This window comes from Musca domestica, unplaced genomic scaffold (assembly GCF_030504385.1).
Source record: "Musca domestica strain aabys unplaced genomic scaffold, Musca_domestica.polishedcontigs.V.1.1 3, whole genome shotgun sequence".
Taxonomy (NCBI): Eukaryota; Metazoa; Arthropoda; class Insecta; order Diptera; family Muscidae; genus Musca; species Musca domestica.
The window spans coordinates 4,987,535-5,009,333 of NW_026712299.1; the positions used below are offsets into that span (position 1 = coordinate 4,987,535).

A 21,799-nucleotide genomic window follows, 5' to 3' on the forward strand; every position below is an offset into this window, starting at 1 on the left:
CACCCCATCACCATGGCAGGCGTTCAAAAAGAAATGTTATTTTAAAAGTGGACTTTTAAGAACTTCTTGAATTTTTTTAATAATTTTTTTTTTTTGATATCGTATATTTTTAAAATAATCTAATTTTTATTTTTATAATTATTTTTTATATTTTTAAGATTTCCCTGGATCTTGATTTTTTTATTTATTTATTTATTTTTTTTTTGCAAAAATTCGTCGATTTTCGAAAGAATTTTTAGGGGCTTCTTTTGAAAACATATTCAATTTTCTTTACAAAATTTAATTTTTCAATTAATTTTCTGGTCAAATTTATCGGATTTTAAAAATATTTACAAGAACTTACTGTATTTTCTATAAAAAAAAAGTACGGATTTTTAATAACATATTTGAAATTTTTGAAGATTTTTATGATCCCCTTTAAAGTTTACTTCTTTATAAAAATCAATAACAAAATCTCGATTTTTAAGAAAATTTTTGAAGGAAATATTATACGGAACTAATTTTTAATAAAATATTTTTTTTTTTTCAAAATAAGACAAAAAATCATGGTTTCCTTGTAAGAACCATACAATTTTTAAGAGCAGTTTCTCACAACAAAAATATTTTTTAATCCTGCATTTGTCTTATTTTTATAATTATATTTTATATTTTTAAGATTTCCCTGGATCTTGATTTTTTACAAGTTTTTAAATATATATTTTTTTTTTTTTGCAAAAATACGTGGATTTTTTAAAAGAATTTTTAGGGGCTTATTTTTGATTTTTTTTTTACAAAATTCGAGTTTTCAAGGATTTTCTAGTCAAAATTATCGGATTTTAAAAATATTTACAAGGACTTACGGTATTTTCTATCAAAAAATTACGGATTTTAAATAACATATTTGTAATTTTTGAAGATTTGTTATGGCCCCTTTAAAGTTGATATCTATATAAAAATCAATGACAAAATTCCTGATTTTTAAGAAAATTTTGAAGTAAATATTAAACGGAACTAATTTTTAATTCAACATTTTTTTTTTTGTTTTTTTTTTTAATAAAACAAAAAATGGAATGGATTTTTTAAGAATATATATTTTTTTTTAATTTTTAAGGATATCCAAGTCAAAAACACTTTTTTCACTTTGTATAGCTTGGATTTTTACTGTATTAAGGGCTTTGATTTTTATGGACTTTCTGCCAAAAAAATATTTTTAATATTTTCTTAAAAGACCATGTAGCAGAAAATTGTTAATTGTTTTTTAAGAATTTGTTTCAAAGTTTTATTCAAAATGAACTTCATTGTAAGAAATATACAATTTTTACGAACAGTTTCCCACAAAAAAAAAAATATTTTATTGATCCTGCTGAAGGAACTCATTCTAAACAGTCTTCAATTCCTTAAATTTGTCCCAGCAAACCCATGCACCTACCCATTTTCCCATGCTCTATGTCGCATTTGTTTTAATAACATTTAAATGTCCTCCTCACTCCCCTCCAACATGTGAGGCAGAAGTTGAAGGAGTCGTTGAAGTTTGATGCCAGACATAATATGTTCATGAAACTTGTGTAATATTCCAAATAGAATTCAGCATTCTCATATTCTCCCTCTCTCCCCATCACTACCTCCCTTCCTCACATCCAAATGCATTTGGGAAAACTTAAAGTGCAGGGCATTACTATCATAAAAAAATCAAGTAAACGTTTATACAAAAAAATTAAAAAAATAACAAAAATGGAAAATTCTGCATGGATTTTTGTTTTATCCTCTGGAGTGTTACAGACTTAACGCAGCGGCAGCAGTTTGCACAACAACCATCAGCTCTTGAGAGATGACAATAACAAAAATCTATGAAAATGAACGAAATGTTAAAAAAATCTCATTCGCCACAAGAGGCTGTGGATGTTTTCTTTTCAATTTTTTTTTTCGTCTTGTTTTTTTCTTTTGCATTTTTTTTTCTTTTCGTTTTTTTTTTTTTTTTTTTTTTTTGCTAACAAAGCCAAACTAAAACCAACAAAAACAACAAACTATTATCATAATATCTCTGTTGCTGTTGTTGTTTTCCTGTTATGTTTTTGCCTTTTTGTGCCACAACAGAGTCAAGGCTGACAAGATCCACTAAATTGTGACAGCAGGCAGCAGCCAGCATCCAGTCAGTCAACCAGCCACAGAGAATGCACCAATTCGACTGCCACCTTCGCCACTTCGTGGTCACATGGGAAATACAGCAGCAGTAGCAACTCGACTAAGAAGAAAAAATAACAGGAGGAAAAAAATCACATGGATGGAGACAAATAAAAATTTTGCTAAAATTTTCAAATTTTTAAAAAAATTTAAAAAATATCCTTCAAAGAACTTTAGATCAACTGATCCTTAGCCTTAATGAAAAGAGGGTATATATTTTTATACCCTCAGCCATATGACTGGAGTTAGTATACCATTTGATACCCTCAAAATGTGCCTCATCGAAATAACGGTTTTAGACCCTAGGTTTCTTTGGTCCAAATCCGTTTTAGGACTTTTGGAGTCGATCTGGTGATACCCAACTGTCTGGCTGGCTGCCTGATGCGCACAATAACTCTCGAAGGGAGTATCCGATTTGGTCCAAACTTGGTACATCGTAATATTATTATGAAACTTAGATCGAGCTCGGTAATGGGCAATATCGGTCAACTCCTTCGGGTAACTCCCCAACAAAATTTCAAAATTTTCAATGAAAATAATTTACTGCACAGAAAGAGAAAGGACAATCTGATTTTTCTCCAACTTCGAAAATCGTAATATTTGCATCAGTTCTAGGTCAGGTGCGAAAATGGATAATATCGGTCCACTCCTTCTGGTACCTCCCCAACAAAATTTCAAACTTTTCAAAGAAAATAATTTACTGCACAGAAGAAGAAATGATATTCCGATTTGGGTCCAACTTTGCAAATCTTAATATTTGCACCAGTGCTGTGTCAGGTATGACAATATCGGTTCACTCCATCCAGAACCTCCCCCACAAAGAGTCGAAATGTTGAATAATTACAACTCTCATAAAAGATGATGTAAGAGTCCGATTGTCTTCAAATTGCACACATTACATAATTTTTATTAACCCAAGGTCTCGTGTGAAGATGGGATATATCGGTCCACCCCTTCTGGTACCTCTCCCACAAAGAGTCAAAATTTTGAATATCCAAGAAGCTCGAAAAACGGGAAATTTACATCCGAACCCATTCAGACTTGACACATCTCAATATATCCATTAACACAAGATCTGTTATAAATATGTTAGAGATCGGACCATTCCTTCTGATACCTCCCCTACAAAGGGTCAAGGTTTTGAATAACAAAAACGATCATAAAATCCGAAATAAGCTTTCGGTTCTCTTCAAATTACACACATCATAAAATTTTCATTAACCCAAGGTCTGGTGTAAAGGTGGGATATATCGCTCGTGCCTTTCTGGTACCTCCCTTACAAAAATGTTCAAAATTATGAGTACCCATGAAGCTCAAAAAACGGGAAATTTACATCCGATCCCATTCGGACTTGGCACATTTCAATATATCCATCAACACAAGATCTGTTATAAATATGGTAGAGCTCGCAGCATTCCTTCTGGTAACTTTCCCTCAAAGGATCAAGGTTTTGAATAACCAAAACGATCACAAAATACCAAATAAGCGTCCGGTTCTCTTCGAATTATACACATTATAATATTTTTATTAACCCAAGGTCTGCTGTGAAGATGGGATATATCGGTCGATCCTTTCTGAAAGCTCCCCCACTAAGATTCAAAATTCAAATTCAAATTCATGAAGCTCAAAAAACGGGAAATTTACATCAATATTTTCATAAATATAAGATCTGTTGTAAATGTTTTAGAAATCGGACAATTCCTTCTGGTACTTCCCCCAAATATTGTAACAAAAATCATCATAAAATCCGAAATGCAGGGTGAGATAAAAACGTGCAACAAAGTCAAACGCCATAATTTTTACATTTTTTTAAATTTTATTGAATAAAAGCAAAAAAATCGGAAATTGCATCAAATTTTAGAATAAGTTTAGATTTGTTCGAATTGGTCCCCTTTGACACGAATTATGGCCTTCAAACGGCCAATGAAACCACGCGTCACACACTGCCTGAATATTGTTCTGCGGTATTTTGGCCCATTCCCGGCGAAGCGCTTGCTTAGCGATCGACACTTTGGTATTTTTTAGTGCCAACCTTGCTTTCCAAAATGCTCCCGACACAATAGTCCAACGGATTGGTATCCGGAGATTTTGATGGATGATTTGTGCGCTGGAAATGAAGCGAGGAACCTCATTTTGTAACCATTCTTGGGTGGCGCGTGCTGAGTGTCATGATGCTGTTCTGTTGGTCCTGTTGGAATGTTCAAGGTCTGTGACCAAAATGTTTGCGTGCCCAAGGCTTAAATACACCCTCCAGAATATTTTCGCGATAATATTCGGCATTTATTCTGATGCCACGGTCGATTGATATGAGCGTAGAGCGACCATCGGCTGTTGTGCCGGCCCACACCATCACCATGGCCGATGCTCGGCGCTTGAGTTCTGGTGGCCAATCGAAGGTGCACGGTTTCAGCTGACCTCTTTGGCAAGTAAAGACGATCATTTTGTTTGTTTACAAACTGCTGAACAACGAATGTTTTCTCATCCATATTCGGAGAAAACCAAATTCGGCAGTTCACCACTTCTGGCCAAGCAACTCTTTAGCTCTTTTTAGTCTATTTTCTTTCTGTTGTGGTGTAAGTTCTTGCACTTTTTGGAATTTCAATGGCTTTACCCCGAGCTCATTTTTCAATATTTGCCGAATGGAATATTGCGATATGTTCAGCTCACGAGCCATTTTTCGGCCACTGCGACTCGGGTTTCGGAGTCGATCAAGTCGCTTCTTTACATTTCGAACCATTTCTGCTGATTTTGCTGTTTTCTTCCGTCCATTTCCTTGACGTCGAGCTACGCTACCAGTATCACGGTAACGAGCGATGGTACGAGACACAAAAGATTTATTCACATTTAAATGCCGGAAGTTCTCTTACGATAGTCACTTGTGGTTTCCCAGCCAAATATAAAGAAATCACACTACCACGCTTGAATTCCATCGCGAATAACATTTATTTTCTGGAAAATTCTCACCAAAATTCTTTTGGACGCTTGTAAACAATATAATGAGCTGTCACTGGAATAATTTTAACAGCTGTCGGACGAGTGGCTTAGAAATGACAGCAGTATCAAGTTGATTGCAGTTTTTATGTAACCCTGTATAGACAGTATTTTACATAGTCCAAATCTAGCACGTTTTAATATTTACATCAATAATAATAGTATGGAATTTTGCACATAAAATCCAATTAGGCCTGAAAATAAGTATGCCCAATTTTATCGAAGTTGGTTCAGATATAGCTATAGCTCCCATATATATTGTACATCCGATTTGTTATTTTTGTCCTCCGCAGCCGTAATATGCACTCTGTAACAACAATATTTGGGGAAAAATATCAAATGCAGCTCAAAAATACCTTTGCTAAATTTTATCGAGATCGGTTCAGATTTGGATATAGCTCCCATATATAACTTCGTCCAATTTACCTCTTATTGTGCACCAAACGTCTAATATTTGTCCTAATGGGATGGAATTTGGCTGATACGACCGAATTGAGTCTAGAAGCTAGTATGTCAAATTTGGTGAAGATCGGTTCAGATATAACTATAGCTCCCATATATATTGTTCATCCGATTTGTTATATTTGTTACCCACAGCCGTAGTATGCACTCCGTAACAACGATATTCAGGGAAATATATCAAAAACAGCTCAGAAATATCTTTGCCAAATTTTATCGAGATAGGTTCAGATTGGATATAGCTCCCATAAAATAATAATAATAATAAGAATTGGCCAACTTCGGAACCTCATAACTCATGTATACTCTTCAATTATGCTTATGTAGGGTAACCCTTTTTTCAATTTTTTCTCCTATTTCTATTTATTCCAAACCGACTTGACTTTAGTCCATGGAGACACAGTTGAAAAAAAATAAAAAAAAACATGACGATGTCGTTAATCCAAAACAAAAATGCCTTAGAAAAAGGGGAACAAGGAGCCCAGGCCAGGGCATTATATATTTTGTCTATGACACGAGCAGACGCTAGTCATCCTCTGTCAAGGCAAAAAGAAAAAAAAAAACGTTCACTTATTTTCAGTACCGATGACGAACTGCAGATTCTTGGCCTGCTGGCTGCTGGCTGGCTGACTGGATTTTCAAAAAATAACCTCAACCTTATCATGAAGTATCTACACATCCATGTATGCATTCATGTGCATGTATGTATGTATGTGTCTGTATGTGTTTTTTAAAGACTCATTCATGTGTGACAAATTACAAACATGAAAAGTGCACCAGCATCCAAAGTTGAAACCAATATGGGAGGCCATTTGTTCTTTATTCTCCTTCCTTGTCTTTTTTCGTTTCCTCCTTTTTTGGAATATTTAAGATTACATCTTGAGGTTGTTGTGTGTTTTTTTTTTTTTTTTTTTTTTTTTGTTCGTTGTTCTGCAGATACACTTTTACGTGCTAAAATTTATCGAGATTTATGAGATTTGATGAAGTTTTGTTGCTGACGATTTTGTACCCGAAGATAACAGCAATTAATTAATGGACACGGAAAGAAATTTTATGTTAAATATAATTAAATTATACAAATAAATAAAAGAGTAGTAAATTAACTGACTGACTGAGAATTAATGCCATGACGAAGTGGCTGAAGCTAGAATCTTGAAATTTTGCACGAGGATCAGCCTTGATGCGTCTAATAAAGATGGGTTTGGAGAGATGCGTACGGTACGAAACGTATTAAATGGAATATGGTACCATATGTTGTATGAGGAAGCAGTAAAGCTGGAACTCTTATGTATACGAAAAGTACTAAACGATACTAAATTTACTTCAATTTGAATTCGGAGGAACGGAAGGAGGGTGAAATCTTGAAATTTAATCCTAACATTACTGGCGAAGTGTAATATTTGGGATATGAAGGAAGTTTACGAAATGTGTACTTATGTGCACAAAAAGTACTAAATGGTACTAAATTTGGTACAATTTAAATTTGGGTAAACCGATACAGTTAGAATTCTGAGACTAAGCAATAAGATTACTATGCATGACAAGTACTAAATAGTACTATTTTTGGTACAACTTGGTATTGGGCGAATAGGGCTTAAAACCTGAGATTTGACATGAGGGTCGCTTTTCATGTACGAAAATATACAAATTTTTTGATATTTAGGCCATCAGTAGGTAACTGTGTTTGAAATTTGCCGGTGGTTTGGAAATGCGTCCCACATCTGTACGAAAAGTACTCAATGGTACTAAATTTGTTATTGTATGAGGGGATAGGGCTGGAATACTCAAATGTTATACTGAGGTCTCTGTTGGTATCTGGAATTGAAATATGGAGGTGATTTTGGAAATGTGTACTAAAGATGTACGAAAAGCACTAAATAGTACAAAATTTTCTATTTTGTGAGGGGATAGGGCTGGAATACTCAAATTTGATATTTGCGTCTCTGTTAGTATCTAGAATTTAAATGTGGAGCTGGTTTTGGAAATGTGTACTAAAATTTTACGAAAAGTACTAAATAGTGCGAAATTTAGTATTGTGTGAAGGGATAGGGCTGGAATACTCGAATTTCACACTGAGGTCTCTGTTGGTATTGAGATGTGGAAGTGATTTGAGAAATGTGTACTAAAATCTTATGAAAAGTACCAAATGGTACTAAATTTGGTATTGGGTGAAAGGATAGAGCTGAAATCTTTGAATTTGAAAATGAGGGTCTGTTGGTATCTGGAATTGAAATGTGGAGGTGGTTTATAAATGCAACCTATATTTGTACGAAAAGTATTATGGTTGTACTAAATTGAGAATTGGATGTGGGGATAGGGCTGGAATCTTCCAATTTGATATTGAGGTCTTCGTTGGTATCTGGAATTGAGCTGTGGAGGTAGTTTTGCAAATTTGTACTAAAAATTTACGAATAGTGCTTAATAGTACTAAATTTTGTATAGGGTTAGGGATAGAGCTGAAATTTGATGTCGATGTCACGGTTGGTGTCTGTGGTTAAGATATGGAGGTGGTTTTGGTGATACTAAGTCGTGTATTGGGTGAAAGGATACAGCTAAAATCCCGAAATTTGATATTGAGGTCTCTGTTGCTATCTGGTGTTGAGAAGAAAGTTCTAAATTGTACTAATTTTTTTATTGGGAGAAGTGAATGGGCGGGAATCCTCAAAATATAATTTTTAGTTTCCTGTTAGAGTCTGGAATTGAGAAATGGAAAAGTACTTAATTGGGTGAAATAATAGAACTGAAATCCCGAAATTTCAGAAAATTTTTAAGGACCTAAGAATATTCACAAGAAGCTCCTTGCCAAAAAATGTCATCGTTCAGCTCTGAGGAATCGGTACTAATTTTTACAAAACAGCTACCAAAAAGGTAATAATAATATACGCTTAGAGCTAGAATTTGGGAAATGTATATTGAACTTGATGAAGCAAAGATGATATTCAAAGTTTAAATTTATTAAAATTTGTACTAAAAATGTACTAAATTTTACTAAATATTTTACGGCTAGAACTGGTATAGTAAAATTTTATGTTCAAATTTTTCTTGCCACAACCGAAACTGAAATTATAAGAAAATTCCCAGCGAATTGGGGACAAATGCTATTTTTTTTAGAATTAAACAAGGTTGTTATTAGCAAAAATTGTTATAGTGAAATTTGGTGTAGAATAATTCTTCCTTTAGTACTTTCCCTACAAAATTAAGTATAAAGGGAGATTTTGACTCCGAGTGGATACGTGTTCAATTAGTAGTAAAAAAAGCTGACACGTAATTTTCAGTTGTAGTTCTTAAAATTCGAATATAATTTTCATTAAAACTATTGTATCTAGATATATGGTTTATTCTGAGATTTATAGTGAAATTTGATGTAGAATAATTCGTCCTTCGATACTTTCCCCAAAAAATGAAGTATAAAGTGAGATTTTGACTTGGAGTGGATACGTGTTAAATTAGCATTAAGAAAAACTAACACATAATTTTCATATAAACTATTGTACCTAGATGTATGGTTTATTCTGAGATTTATAGTGAAATTTGGTTTAGAATAACTCTTCCTTTGGTGCTTCCCCCAAATAATGAAGTATAAAGAGAGATTTTGACTCCGAGTTGATACATGTTAAATTATCCGTAAAAAAACTAACAAATACTTTGCAGATGTAGTACTTAAATTTCGAATATAATTTTCTTGAAAATTATTGTACCTAAATATATGGTTTATTCTGCGATTTGTAGTGAAATTTGATGTAGAATAATTCATCCTTTGGTACCCTCCCCAAAAAATGAAGTTAAAAGTGAGATTTTGACTTCGAGAGTATACGTGTTAAACTAGCAGTACGAAAAGCTGAAACATAATTTTCAGTTGTAGTTTATAAAATTCGAATGTAATTTTCTTGAAAACTATTGTACCTAGATATATGGTTTATTCTGTGATTTATAGTGAAATTTGGTGTAGAATATTTCTTCCTTTGGTACTTTTCCCAAAAAATTAAGTATAAAGGGAGATTTTGTCTCCGAGTCGATACGTGTTAAATTAGCAGTAAAAAAAGCTGACACATACTTTTCAGTTGTAGTTCTTAAAATTCGAATGTAATTTTCATAAAAACTATTGTAACTAGATATATGGTTTATTCTGAGTTTTATAGTGAAATTTGATGTTGAATATTTCTTCCTTTGGTACTTTCCCCAAAAAATTAAGTATAAATGGAGATTTTGACACCGAGTGGATACGTGTTAATTTAGCCGTAAAAAGCTAACACATAATTTTTAGCTGTAGTTCATAAATGAAGAATATAATTTACCTAAAAACTATTCTAAATATATATATGGTTTATTCTGAGATTTATAGTGAAATTTGATGTAGAATAATTCTTCCTTTAGTACTTTCCCCAAAAAATGAAGTATAAAGGGAGATTTTGACTCCGAGTGGATACGTGTTAATTTTGCCGTAAAAAGCTAACACATAATTTTCATAATTTTCAGCTGAAGAATTTAAAAAAAAATTTACCTAAAAACTATTTTAAATAGATATATGGTTTATTCTGAAATTTATAGTGAAATTTGGTGTAGAATATTTCTTCCTTTAGTGCTTCCCCCAAAAAATGAAGTATAAAGGGAGATTTTGACTTAGCGTGGATACGTGTTAAAATATCAGTAAAAAAGTTAACACATAATTTTTCACATTTAGTTCAAAAAATTCGATTTTAATTTTCTTGAAATCTATTGTACCTAGATATATGGTTTATTTTGAGTTTTATAGGGAAATTTGGTGTAGAATATTTCCTCTTTTGAAACCTTTCGCCTAAATCGAAATTTTATGTTACTTTTAAACGTCAAGTCGAAAAAGTCCTAGGAAAATTGATCAAAAAATATTTCCATTTTTTTTTTTTGTGGAAACATTGATTCAAATTTTTATATATATACAGTGGAAATATAGATTTCCCTTCTTTGGTGACTTATGGTAAAATTTGATGAAGATTATTTTTGTCTTTAAAGTCATTCTTCTAAAATAAAGCTTTGTAGGAGATTTTTGCATCCTACCCTCCTCACCTTTAAAATAATATTTTTATTTTTTTTTTTTTTTTTTTTTTTTTAAAAATACTATATATTTATAAAAAACATATTTTTTTTTAAATTTCTTATTTTAAAACCCTTTTCAAAACAAAATATTAAAAAAATTCTGGTCCTTAAAAAATAATTTTAAAAATATTGTAAAATCCGAAAATCCGCTACTAAATATTGATTTCGGCAAACTAAGTTCCAATTTGCATTTTCTCCAAATTTCAGTTTCAAATAAAAAATCCCATCAAAATACTTCCATATCATTTCATGCTCCCTTATTCCAAAAAAAAATTCTTGTTAATTATTCCACAGTGGAAGATAAAAAAAACAGACTTACAGCTCATTATCACTCCGAATGAATATCCTCCAGTATTTCCTTCATCATTAAATTGTAATTTAAACCCTCATAAAAATCACACACACTTTAGTGTCATAAATGCCAGCCAGGTCTGTTTTTGTTTTTTACAACACCACATCCAAATGGTGCTCCATAAAAGCTCTGGTCAACCTCATCATGCCCAACGTCGTCATCGTCATCACTGACACCATACCTTTTTCCAAACTGCCAAACATTTAAGATATGACATTCTAATGAAATTCAAAATGAAGCGATAAACATGCTAGCCAGGTTCTATGGCCTCTCTATGGCAAAACAAATACTGGTACAACAACAACAATAACAAACAACCAATAAAGTCCAGTAATGGCCATTGATTTAAAGGTAGATAATAACTTGGTCTAGCTGGGCCTTTTGGAAAAGCTAAAAACCAGTAGCTGGGACACAAATTAACAACAAGACATTGATTGGTTGGTAAATAGAGAGAGAGAGAGACGGGAGAGACATGAGGGACGGGAGAGAAAATCTTCTTTCAGGCACTTGTCCCAGCCCATAAGCCAGGGAAGAGCAATTATGCAAAACTTTCCATATGTCCATTGATATGATGATGGGATTCCGGTTGCAGTAGCATAAATGTTTAAACATACAAAACATATATGTATGTGTTCATGTATATGTGTATGTGTTGTCTACCATTACGCATACAAAGTACATTTGATTGCCAGGCACCCAGCCGACCAGCCAGCCAGCCAGCCAGCCAACTAGTCATCTGGCAATAAAGACACCATGATTACAGCCCAACAAACCCAGAATTTTTAGCTTTTTGTCCTCATGTGTGTGTGTCGCTCTGTCTGTCCGCCGCTCCAAAATGTTGTAGCCAGTGCCTGTGTTAAGCTGCAAACCAGGCCTTAAACTTAACCAATTATATGACTCTGTGGTTAACTATTAACGACGCCAAAATTGCCGATTCATAATTTTCACATAGACGACACATTGCAGTTATGGCGCCATTCCGACATGGCTGGACAGCGAGGCAGACGGACAGACTTGGAGACTCACATATGGTCATCCTCCAAATACATTGGAAAGACATAATCATTGAAAATGCTGACATGAAACATTAAAACGGCGAGACTATGGGGGCACGAAAAAAAACTATAGAAAAAAAATTCGAAACTTGAATGGAAGTTGGAAAAGAAAATTCAAATCAAGTTCTGGACTTGGGCTGTATCTTATAAAAGATTTTGAAAAAATATTTTAAAACATCCTTGGCTTAAAGGAGACGAGGGGATGTAGGATAAACGGAGATACTGGCTCGGATTGGATACCTGTTACATTAACAGAGATTTTTGTAAAGAAAGCAAAGACACAATTTTCACATTTAATACCTGATTTTCATATGTAATTTTCATTCAAAACTATTGTAGCTGGATATATGGTTTATCCTGAGATTTATAATGAAATTTTGTGCAGAATATTTCTTCCTTTGACACCTTTCGCTTAAAATGCAATTTACTATTACTTTCAGACGTCAAGTGGAAAAAATTCCAAGGAAAAAAAAATTTCCAAAAAAAGTGGAATAATTTTTATTAACAAAAATTGATGCTAGTTTTTCAGGATAAATATTCTTTATACAAATTTCTTTTGTTCGGAGACCCTCAATGAAATTTGATATAGAATAATTCTTCCCTTAACACTTTCCTCAAAAAATGAAGTAAAAACGAAGATGTTGCCTTAGATTGAAAAATTGTTTCAATTAACAGCAAAAAAGCCAACACATAATTTTCACTTGTAGTAGCTAAATTTCGAATGTAATTTTCATTCAAAACTATTAGGCCTATGGTTTATTCTGAGATTTATAGTGGAATTTTGTGTAGAATATTTCTTCCATTGATATCTTTCATCTAAAATGAAATTGTAAGGGTACTTTCAGGCGTCAAATCGAAAAAAAGTCGGAGGAACAATTGATCAAAAAAAAATAGAGCTTTTTTATTAACAAAAATCAATTCTATTTTTTCAGGATAAATGTTAATTATACAAATTTCTTTTGTTCAGAGACCCACAATGAAATTTGATATAGAATAATTTTTCCTCTAACACCTTCCCCAAAAAATGAAGTAAAAACGGAGATTTTGGCTTAGATTGAAAAAGTGTTCAATTAACAGTAAAAAAAGCAAACACATCATTTCACTTGTAGTACCTAAATTTCGAACATAATTTTCATTCAAAACTATTATACCTGGGCGTATGGTTTATTCTGAGATTTATAGTGAAATTTTGTTAACAAAATCTCTTTCATTGACATCTTTCATCTAAAATGAAATTGTAGGGTACTTTCAGGCGTCAAATCGAAAAAAGTCCAAGGAAAAATTGATCGAAAAATTAGTGTTTTTTTATTAACAAAAATTGATGCTAATTTTTCAGGATAAATATTCTTTATACAAATTTCTTTTGTTCGGAGACCCACAATGAAATTTGATATAGAATAATTCTTCCCTTAGCACTTTCCTCAAAAAATGAAGTAAAAACGAAGATTTTGGCTTAGATTGAAAAAGTGTTTCAATTAACTGCAAAAAAGCCAACACATAATTTTCACTTGTAGTAGCTAAATTTCGAATGTAATTTTCATTCAAAACTATTATACTTAGAGATATGGTTTATTCTGAGATTCAAAGTAAAATGTTGTGTAGAATATTTCTTTCATTGACAACTTCTGCCTAAAATGAAATTTTAATTTACTTTCAGGCGTCAATTCGATAAAAGTCCAAGAAATTTTTTTTCCGAAAAATTAGAGATTATTTATTAACAAAAATTGATGCTAATTTTTCAGGATACATATTCATTGTACAAATTTCTCTTGTTCGGAGACCCACAATGAAATTTGATATAGAATAATTCGTCCTTTGATACTTTCCCCAAAAATGCATTAAAAAAGGAGATTTTGACTTAGATTGAAACAGTGTTAAATTAATAGTAAAAAACGTAAACACATAATTTTCACTTCTAGTACCTACACTTCGAATGTAATTTTCTTAAAAACTGTTATATTTAGAGGTATGGCTTATTCTGAGATTTCTAGTGAAATTTTGTGTAGAATATTTCTTCCATTGACAACTTCTACCTAAAATGACATTTTATGTTACTTTCAGTCAACTCGAAAAAAGTCCGATGAAAAAATGAACAAAAAATTAGGGAATATTTTCGGCTTTTTTTTGGAACATTAAGGCACTTATATTTTCCAGTAGAAATAGAGATTTCTTTTCTTTGGAGACTTATGGTAAAATTTGATGAAGAATAGTTTTGTCTTTGAAGTCGTCCTTCTAAAATGACGCTATGTTGGAGATTTTTGCCCAAACTAATATAAAGTATGATTTTAACCATAAAACGTGTTTTTTAATGTATATTTCAATTCCTGGCGTTTAGGTAAGATTTGGACTGTTGACGTCTTCTAGGACCTATAGTAGAATTTTATGGCAAATAATAGAATATTTTGACTTGCTACGGTCCTGTTTAAAGGGAGTTTTTAGGCATATTTTTAAAAATGTACCAAAAAACAAGTAAGCAAAGGCTACAGTCGAGCGGGGCCGACCGTTGAATACCCTACAACACTATAATAACCGATACAGTTTATATAGGCGAGATACTCGAAAGAATTCCACAAGATATTGTGACAAATAATAAAAGAAAACCATCAGGTTTCGTTCTCTAATTTTCGAATAATAGCAACTTTAACTAATTTGCTCATTTCCAATTTATTGGTAGATGTTGCACTTAAATGGTCCTCCTAGATCTGGAACCAATATTTCCCAAAGACCTATAATCTGTGGCAAAATATTAACATTAATTATTGGTTTTTGACTGAAACGCATCTATATGAGATACAGACATTTGACTTTATTCTTCAATGAAATAAGCGTTAACGAAATAGTCAGAAGTGCGTCTTTACTGTCTTTGTGAATTCTCCAAAAAGTCACTGGAGTGGACATTTTCGTATTTTGTCTACAAAAGTTGGCAAACTCCTTCACACATTGAATATTTTTGGATGGCCATCCAAAACTACTTGGCTTTTGCAATGTCCGGTAACCCCCATTCAAATGTGCGTGAGGATCGGGCGATAATTACGACCTCCTGACAATTTTGTAGTTTTTGGTCCATTTCAACCCCTAAATATATGGTGATCATCTCTAAAAAGGGTAGGCTTCTATTCTGACCCTCATCTTATCCCCATGCAAAATTTCGCAAGGATCGGGCCATAAATGCGATCTGTATATGATATCCTGATATCCTAACTACTTAGTTTTGTTAGCTGTAGAAATATTACCAAATGTTTAATTCAAAATGAAAATATGCCAAAAATATGACATAATTGAAAAAATATGAGAAAATGTTACAAAATCAATATTTTCATCTTCAGAGAGATATTTGTATGCGTTTTTTAGACGTTTTTCCTTTCCTGCCAAGAGGCCATTCTGAATTAATGATAACTGTCGAAATCAGTTCAGCCGTTCTCGACATATATGAGATCTTTCAAGCATATCTTCTTTGATAGACATATATATCGCATATATTAGATTTTTTGGATCTTAACATCAATGTAAAGATCAGAAGTAACCTTGTCATGGCTTTGAGATTTCGCCGGGATTTAAACTATTCGCGGTTTAATGAAAAATTTTGAATTTTTCAACAAAAAAGATATGGTCTATTTTACCCGCTAAATATTATCCGATGACCACCCAAATTGGTAGGCTTCTTCCCCGCCCTAAACTCTAGCTACATGCGAAATTCCGCGTCGATTGGTCTATAATTGCGACCTGTATAGCTACTGCAAAATCCGACATTTTTTCAGTATTTGGTCCATTTCAACCCCTAAACATATGGCGATCATCTCCAAAAGAAATAGGGTTCTATTCTGACCCTAGCCCCACCTCCATTCTAAATTTCGTGAAGATCGAGCCATAATTGTGACCTCTAGAGTGATTACAAATTAACATGGACAGACGGACAGACGGACAGACGGACGGACGGACATACATAGCTAGATCGACTCAGCTCGGCGAGCTAGGAAGATTCATATATACTTTCCTATGTGGGAAATCAATATTTCGTGGTGTTACATAATTTTTGGCCCAATCAAACTTATAATACCCCCAACACATAGTGTTGTAGGGTATAAAAACCTTTTTATTGACTCGATTGAAAAACAATTTTGTTTAAATTTGTTTGTTCTGGAATATTGCTTAAAAGCACGGACTCCGAGGAACCATAATCCGAAAATTGCCAAGGAGTATAGAAGAGGGGGAACTTGCCCCCTCTATTTCCATTACTTTTCGATGTAAACTTTCAAGACACCCATACAAATGTTTTCTTTTTTATTTCTACTCTCATAATCTGCTGAATTTTTCCCAAAATTATTGAAACAAACGAATTTTGTTGCACAAAAATTCGACCCTCTGGGGGGGGGGGGGGGTACTGGAAGGATTCGACCGATTTTTCCCATGTTCCCACCTGACCTTGCACTGATACAACTATTAGTATTTGTAAGGGTAAATTATTTTCGGTGGAAATTTTCCCTTTTGTGGGGGAGGTACCAGAAGGAGTACACCCATATATTCCTTCTTCACACCAGATCTTGTGTTAGTAAAAATATTGGGTTGTGTAAAATTCAAAGAGAATCGGAAATTTATTTAGGATTTTATGAGCGTTTTGGTTATTCAAAATTTTGACCCTTTTGTCGGAGAGCTACTGGAAGGAGTGGTCATATTTATTTCATCTTTACAGCTCATCTTGAGTTAATAAAAATATTGAGATGTGCAGAGTTTGAAAGTGATCGGATGCTCGTTTTGCATTTTATCAGCTTCATGGCTATTCAAAATTTAGACCCTATTTGTGGGGGAGGTACCAGAAGGAGTAGACCGATATATGCCATTTTCACAACTTATCTCGTGTTAGTGGAAATATTGAGATGTGTCGAGTTGGAAAGTGATCGAATGCTTATTTTGCATTTTGTGAGCGTTTTGGTTATTCAAAATTCGACCCCTTTTTTATTTAAATTTCGAGTTTTACTTTTTTTTTTTTTGAAATCCTAGCTCTTAAAATTTTTTTATTTATTTTTTTCTTTTTTGTCCTTTATTAACTTGATATCTTCTCTCTCTCTCTCTCTTTTTTCCTTCCAGGCCGAAATGCATTTGGACCACTCAATAATTGTGTCATCAATGGGCCTGCCACCGCCACCCCATCAGCCGCTGCCACCCAGCATGGTTAAGCATCGTGGCGATCAGCTGGACATTCCATCAACGAAAAAGACCAAAGCTTTAGATGAGGCTGCCGCCTATCAGCTGGAGTATCAACACTACCAATCGCTGGTCTATGCCCACTGTGCCCAGCAACAGCGTATGGCAGCGGCCGGACAAATGTCTGCCTTCCGGCCGTGGCCTCAACCGAAAAATTTTATGCATGCAGCGGCATATAATGCCGCAGCAGTGGCAGCTCTATCAACGCTCCCATATCTGAGTCAAGAGCCACCAGTCCTCCAGAATCCCGAACGTGTTGTACGCAGTACAGATCGTGAGCGTTTCGAGAGAACGTATCAACCGAACGTGGCGTTGGCACCGCGAAAGACACACTTGGCGCAGGAGCGTGAGAAAGAACAGCGGGAGATGCGTGAACGTGAGCGTATGGAGAGGGAGATAGAATTAGAACGTGAACGTATGCGTGAGAGAGAACGGGAACGTTCGCGAGAGCGTGAGAGAGAATATGAACGTGAACTGAGAGAAAGAAAATTACAGCAACAAATCAAACAACAACAGCAGCAGCAACAACAACAACAACCACAACAACAACCCCCCCAAACCCAGGTTTCCAGTTTGTGTGATGTGGCGCCCGATATCCAAATAAAACAGGAGCGAGCCGCCACACCCACTGAAATGAGTAGCAGTAGTCCCACAGCCACACCCCCGCCCCTTAACAACAACAACAACAGCAGCAGTCATCATCATCAGCAAACGCACCACCATCCCCTGGTGGATGATGAAAGACGCAGCAATAGTTCTGGTAGCTGTCCTCCACCAAATCCACGACCGCCTTCCGAAAATCTGGATGGAGATGAGGCCAGTGCCGCCTGCAATCCATTGATGTCCCCCTTGGCCCTGAATCGTTCCAAGGCCCATCTGGCACATTTGGATCAGGCCAGACGTTTGTCGCTGCAAAACTCCTCTTCCTCCTCCAGTTCATCGTCTTCGTCATCATCGTTGTCTGCCTCCTCCACAACGGCCACAGCCATTGCCAACAATGCCACCACTCCACCTGCCCCGAAATTGCCACAACAGCACATGACGTCATCGGCGGCGGCGGGGGGTAGATTGGGTAACTCTTCCGCCACCTTGTCGTCGTCGTCTTCCTCGTCAGCGTCCGCGGCGACCCAAAGCTATCTGAGACAATCACCTTCGCCAAATCGGCGCTGTAACAGTGCCTCTTGTACAAATTCTCGTAGTCCCGAGGAGTTTGGAGGTTCCAATGAGATAACCTCCTCCACCTCACCCATGCCTCAGCAGCAGCATCATAATGCACAAAACATAATTGCCACAGTTAACCATCACAGCAAATTGCTGCCCTCTTCGTCGTCGACGACATATGGTGGCAGCACTCATCCGAGCAATAGTGGCGCCCAACTGATGAACCACAACGAAATGCCAGGTCGCATACGCATAAGTAAAAATCTATTGAATCAAAATAATATTCTGCGCTCCCCCACACCGCCAATGCATATGCAGGGCCACCAGTTGGCAGGGGCGGGATCGCATCACCAGCACCTGCACCATCACCACCACCCACACCAACAACAACAGCAGCAGTTTGATTACTACAAACATAATGCCCGCTTCTATGGAACACCTCCACAACACCCGCCACCCCAGAGGCAATGCCATCCAAGTCCACAACCTCCACAGCCAGCCTCATCTCACCAGCATAATTCACCATCACAGTCTTCCAATGCCAGCCCAGCTGCAGCAAGCGGACTGCCCGCAACCGCAGGTGGTCTAAATCTGACCACAAATGCAACAAGCAGCAGGGCCAATGCCATGGCATCACCGGCCAGCCAAGACAATAACCAGAATTGCATTAAACCTCCAACGCAGCAGCAGCACCATCAACAGCATCACCACATGCGAATGTCGGGCCAAATGGGAACGGCATTTATGGCGCAACACTCACATCTTGGCCAACATCCAATGCAACAACACCCCTCCTCCCATCTGGCCAATGGCCGTCGCCTGCCTGCATTACCGACAATGAATTCGGAATTCGAATTGTCCACAGACACCGATGACGAAAGTGTCAACGATGGTGAGCCGGATAGCAGCAACACGTTGACCCCCTGGGAATTGGCCATTGAGGCATTGCGTGACTCACGACCCAAGGAGAGGGATCGCTTGCTGAACATGCTGCAGCGCATGCTCAACGAGAATCAGCACTATCGCCTGCAGAATCAACAGCTCAAGGAGTTGATTGTGGAGCGTAATGAGCAGATCAGTAAATTGCAAAATGAACTGCAGCTATGCCAGAGGCAATTGAGTTTGCTGCAATTGGGTGGTCAGCCGGCGAGCGCAGTTGGCAACTCCGGCAGCAGTAATGGCCTGATAACCAAAGCTCTACGCAAGGAGACCAACGATGATCAGTTAATGTTGAGAGTGCCGTTGAAAAAGTCTCAGCGTCGAGAGCCGGGAAGCTTTGAGAGCGAAGAACAAGAGCGTAGCTTTAGTAGGGAGGGAAATACGGACAGGGAGCAGGAGGAGAAGGAAAACAGCTTCCCTTCAACTTGCCTAAAAGAAATCAAGCGGGAACTTAGTGAATCCATGGAGGAAGATGAAGAGGAGGAGCAGGAGAGAGAAGATGAGAATAATGACAAAGAGAGCCAAAGACAAATGATCAGTCCAACTCCGAATGGCAACTCCGGGGAGGACCATGGGGAGAGTTCTCACTCGCAGGAGAGAAGAGAACACCTGGAAAGACATAAATCGAAAGAAAGTGATTCCGAGTCCGAACATGACATGGAGGAAAGGTCTCAAAAAGGATCTCCAAGTTTGAGGAAACGGTCCCAAAGCTCGGATAGCCTAAAACGCCGGCTTAGCTTTCAACCCAACGCCAATGGCAGTGAGGATGAAGATGAGGGTGAAGACTCCCAGCATCACAGAGGGAAACGTTTGCTAAGGGAACCCAAAGAGGAGGAGGAAGAAGAAGAGACCCAAGAGGAGGCAGAGCACTCAGAGGACAGTGATAGGGAGGAAAATACCCATGAAGAAAGGGAGAGGGAGGACGAAGATGATGATGACGAAGACGAAGACGACGAAGAGGAGCCAAGTCAACACAAACGGGTGCAGGCCCCACACAGCAATGCCCTTAGTACACCACCCACAGCCACCACACCCCTCTCCCCCGACTCTGCTGCCACTGCAGGCCAGTTATTTGACAGCAGCAACAGTAGTGATGAGTCCTCCATGAAAAAAGCTCAAATGTCGGCCTCAAATGCCTTGGCCAAAATGAATGCCGAGACCAATGATGGTGAGGAGGATGAAGAGGAAGATGAGGAGGAGGAGGAGACGGCGGAAGAGAGGACAGGAAATGAGAGGAGATCTAAAGAAATCAAAAAACACAAAACCAGAGACAGTGATGAGGAAGAGGAGGGGGAGGAGGAAAACGGAAACGATGAAGAAGAGGAAGCCGAAGATGAGGAAGACCACTCCCAAAGCTCTCTGCCACAACGACGACGAGGTGCACGAGGAGATGGAGGCAGAAGAAGACGAAGAGATAGCTCCGATAATGATGAAGAATTAAGTTTCCATTTGGAAAAGTCATCATCGAACACACCAACAACAACTTCCAATCATTTACATAGCAACAACAACAACAACTCCACTACCACGGTTGTGCTGGCCACCAAGGCTAGCAAAAAATTAACTCCAACAACGAATAATGATATAAAAATCAAACAGGAATATCTATAATATAATAATAATAATTATAATATTACAACAAAAACAACAACAACCACAAACTGAAAATGTGCCGATATATATGTATGTGTGTTATATTTTTTATAGGAAAATAAGCTCCTCTCATCTTGCATCGTACTCCCACACACACATAGACACAAAACCAAACACTCTCTGTCCCCATCTCTCGCTCTCTCTCTCTCCCTCTCTTTATTAGCACAGGACAACAAGAAATAACAATTTTTTTAAAACACAGCAAATAGATGAAGACAAGCTTTTGAAAAGAACTTTTTAGATTTCTAAGTTGTGTAACACAAAGAAAAAGCTTTAGACTTTTAAGCTTTAATTTCATTTTTCAAATTTTTCTCAAGAAAAAATGTATTTTTTAAATTTTCCTAAAAGGAAAAATATAACCAAAAGCTCCCTCCATTAGCCTTTCTATCACTCTCTCTCTCCTTCTTTCTTTTTGTATAAAACGTTTACTCTGGTTTTTGTTAGGACATGCTTTAAAGCTTTGCTTTTGCCAAAGCTTTTGCTAATCTTTTACAGAAAAAAAAACTAAGGAGAGGATCAAAATAATTTGAGTTTCTCTCTCTCCCTTCTCTCTGATAGGTTGAATCATTTGTTCTAATTTCTTAGACATTTAAGTACAAAATACAAATTGAAATTGTTAAAAAAATAAACAAAATAACAAAACAGACAACAACAACAACAACAAAAAACAACATTTGTTTACAAAACAAACAAAAAAAAGCTCTTTATATAATATTTATAACAAAAATATTTATAGAAAAAAAAATAAAAATAA

The 21,799-nt window shown here is 36.0% G+C and overlaps 1 protein-coding gene across 2 annotated transcripts in view; it reads left to right on the plus strand.

The window, feature by feature from the left end:
- Positions 1-21,737, plus strand: part of LOC101900128 (homeobox protein cut) — a 449,960-nt gene extending 428,223 nt beyond the window's left edge. For both annotated transcript variants that reach the window (XM_005176279.4, XM_059124515.1), the window contains exon 3: positions 17,176-21,737. In XM_005176279.4, coding sequence (XP_005176336.2) covers positions 17,176-21,003 — 3,828 coding nt within the window. In that variant the 3' untranslated portion in view covers positions 21,004-21,737. The remainder of the gene's footprint in view (positions 1-17,175) is intronic.
- Positions 21,738-21,799: the final 62 nt, after the last annotated feature.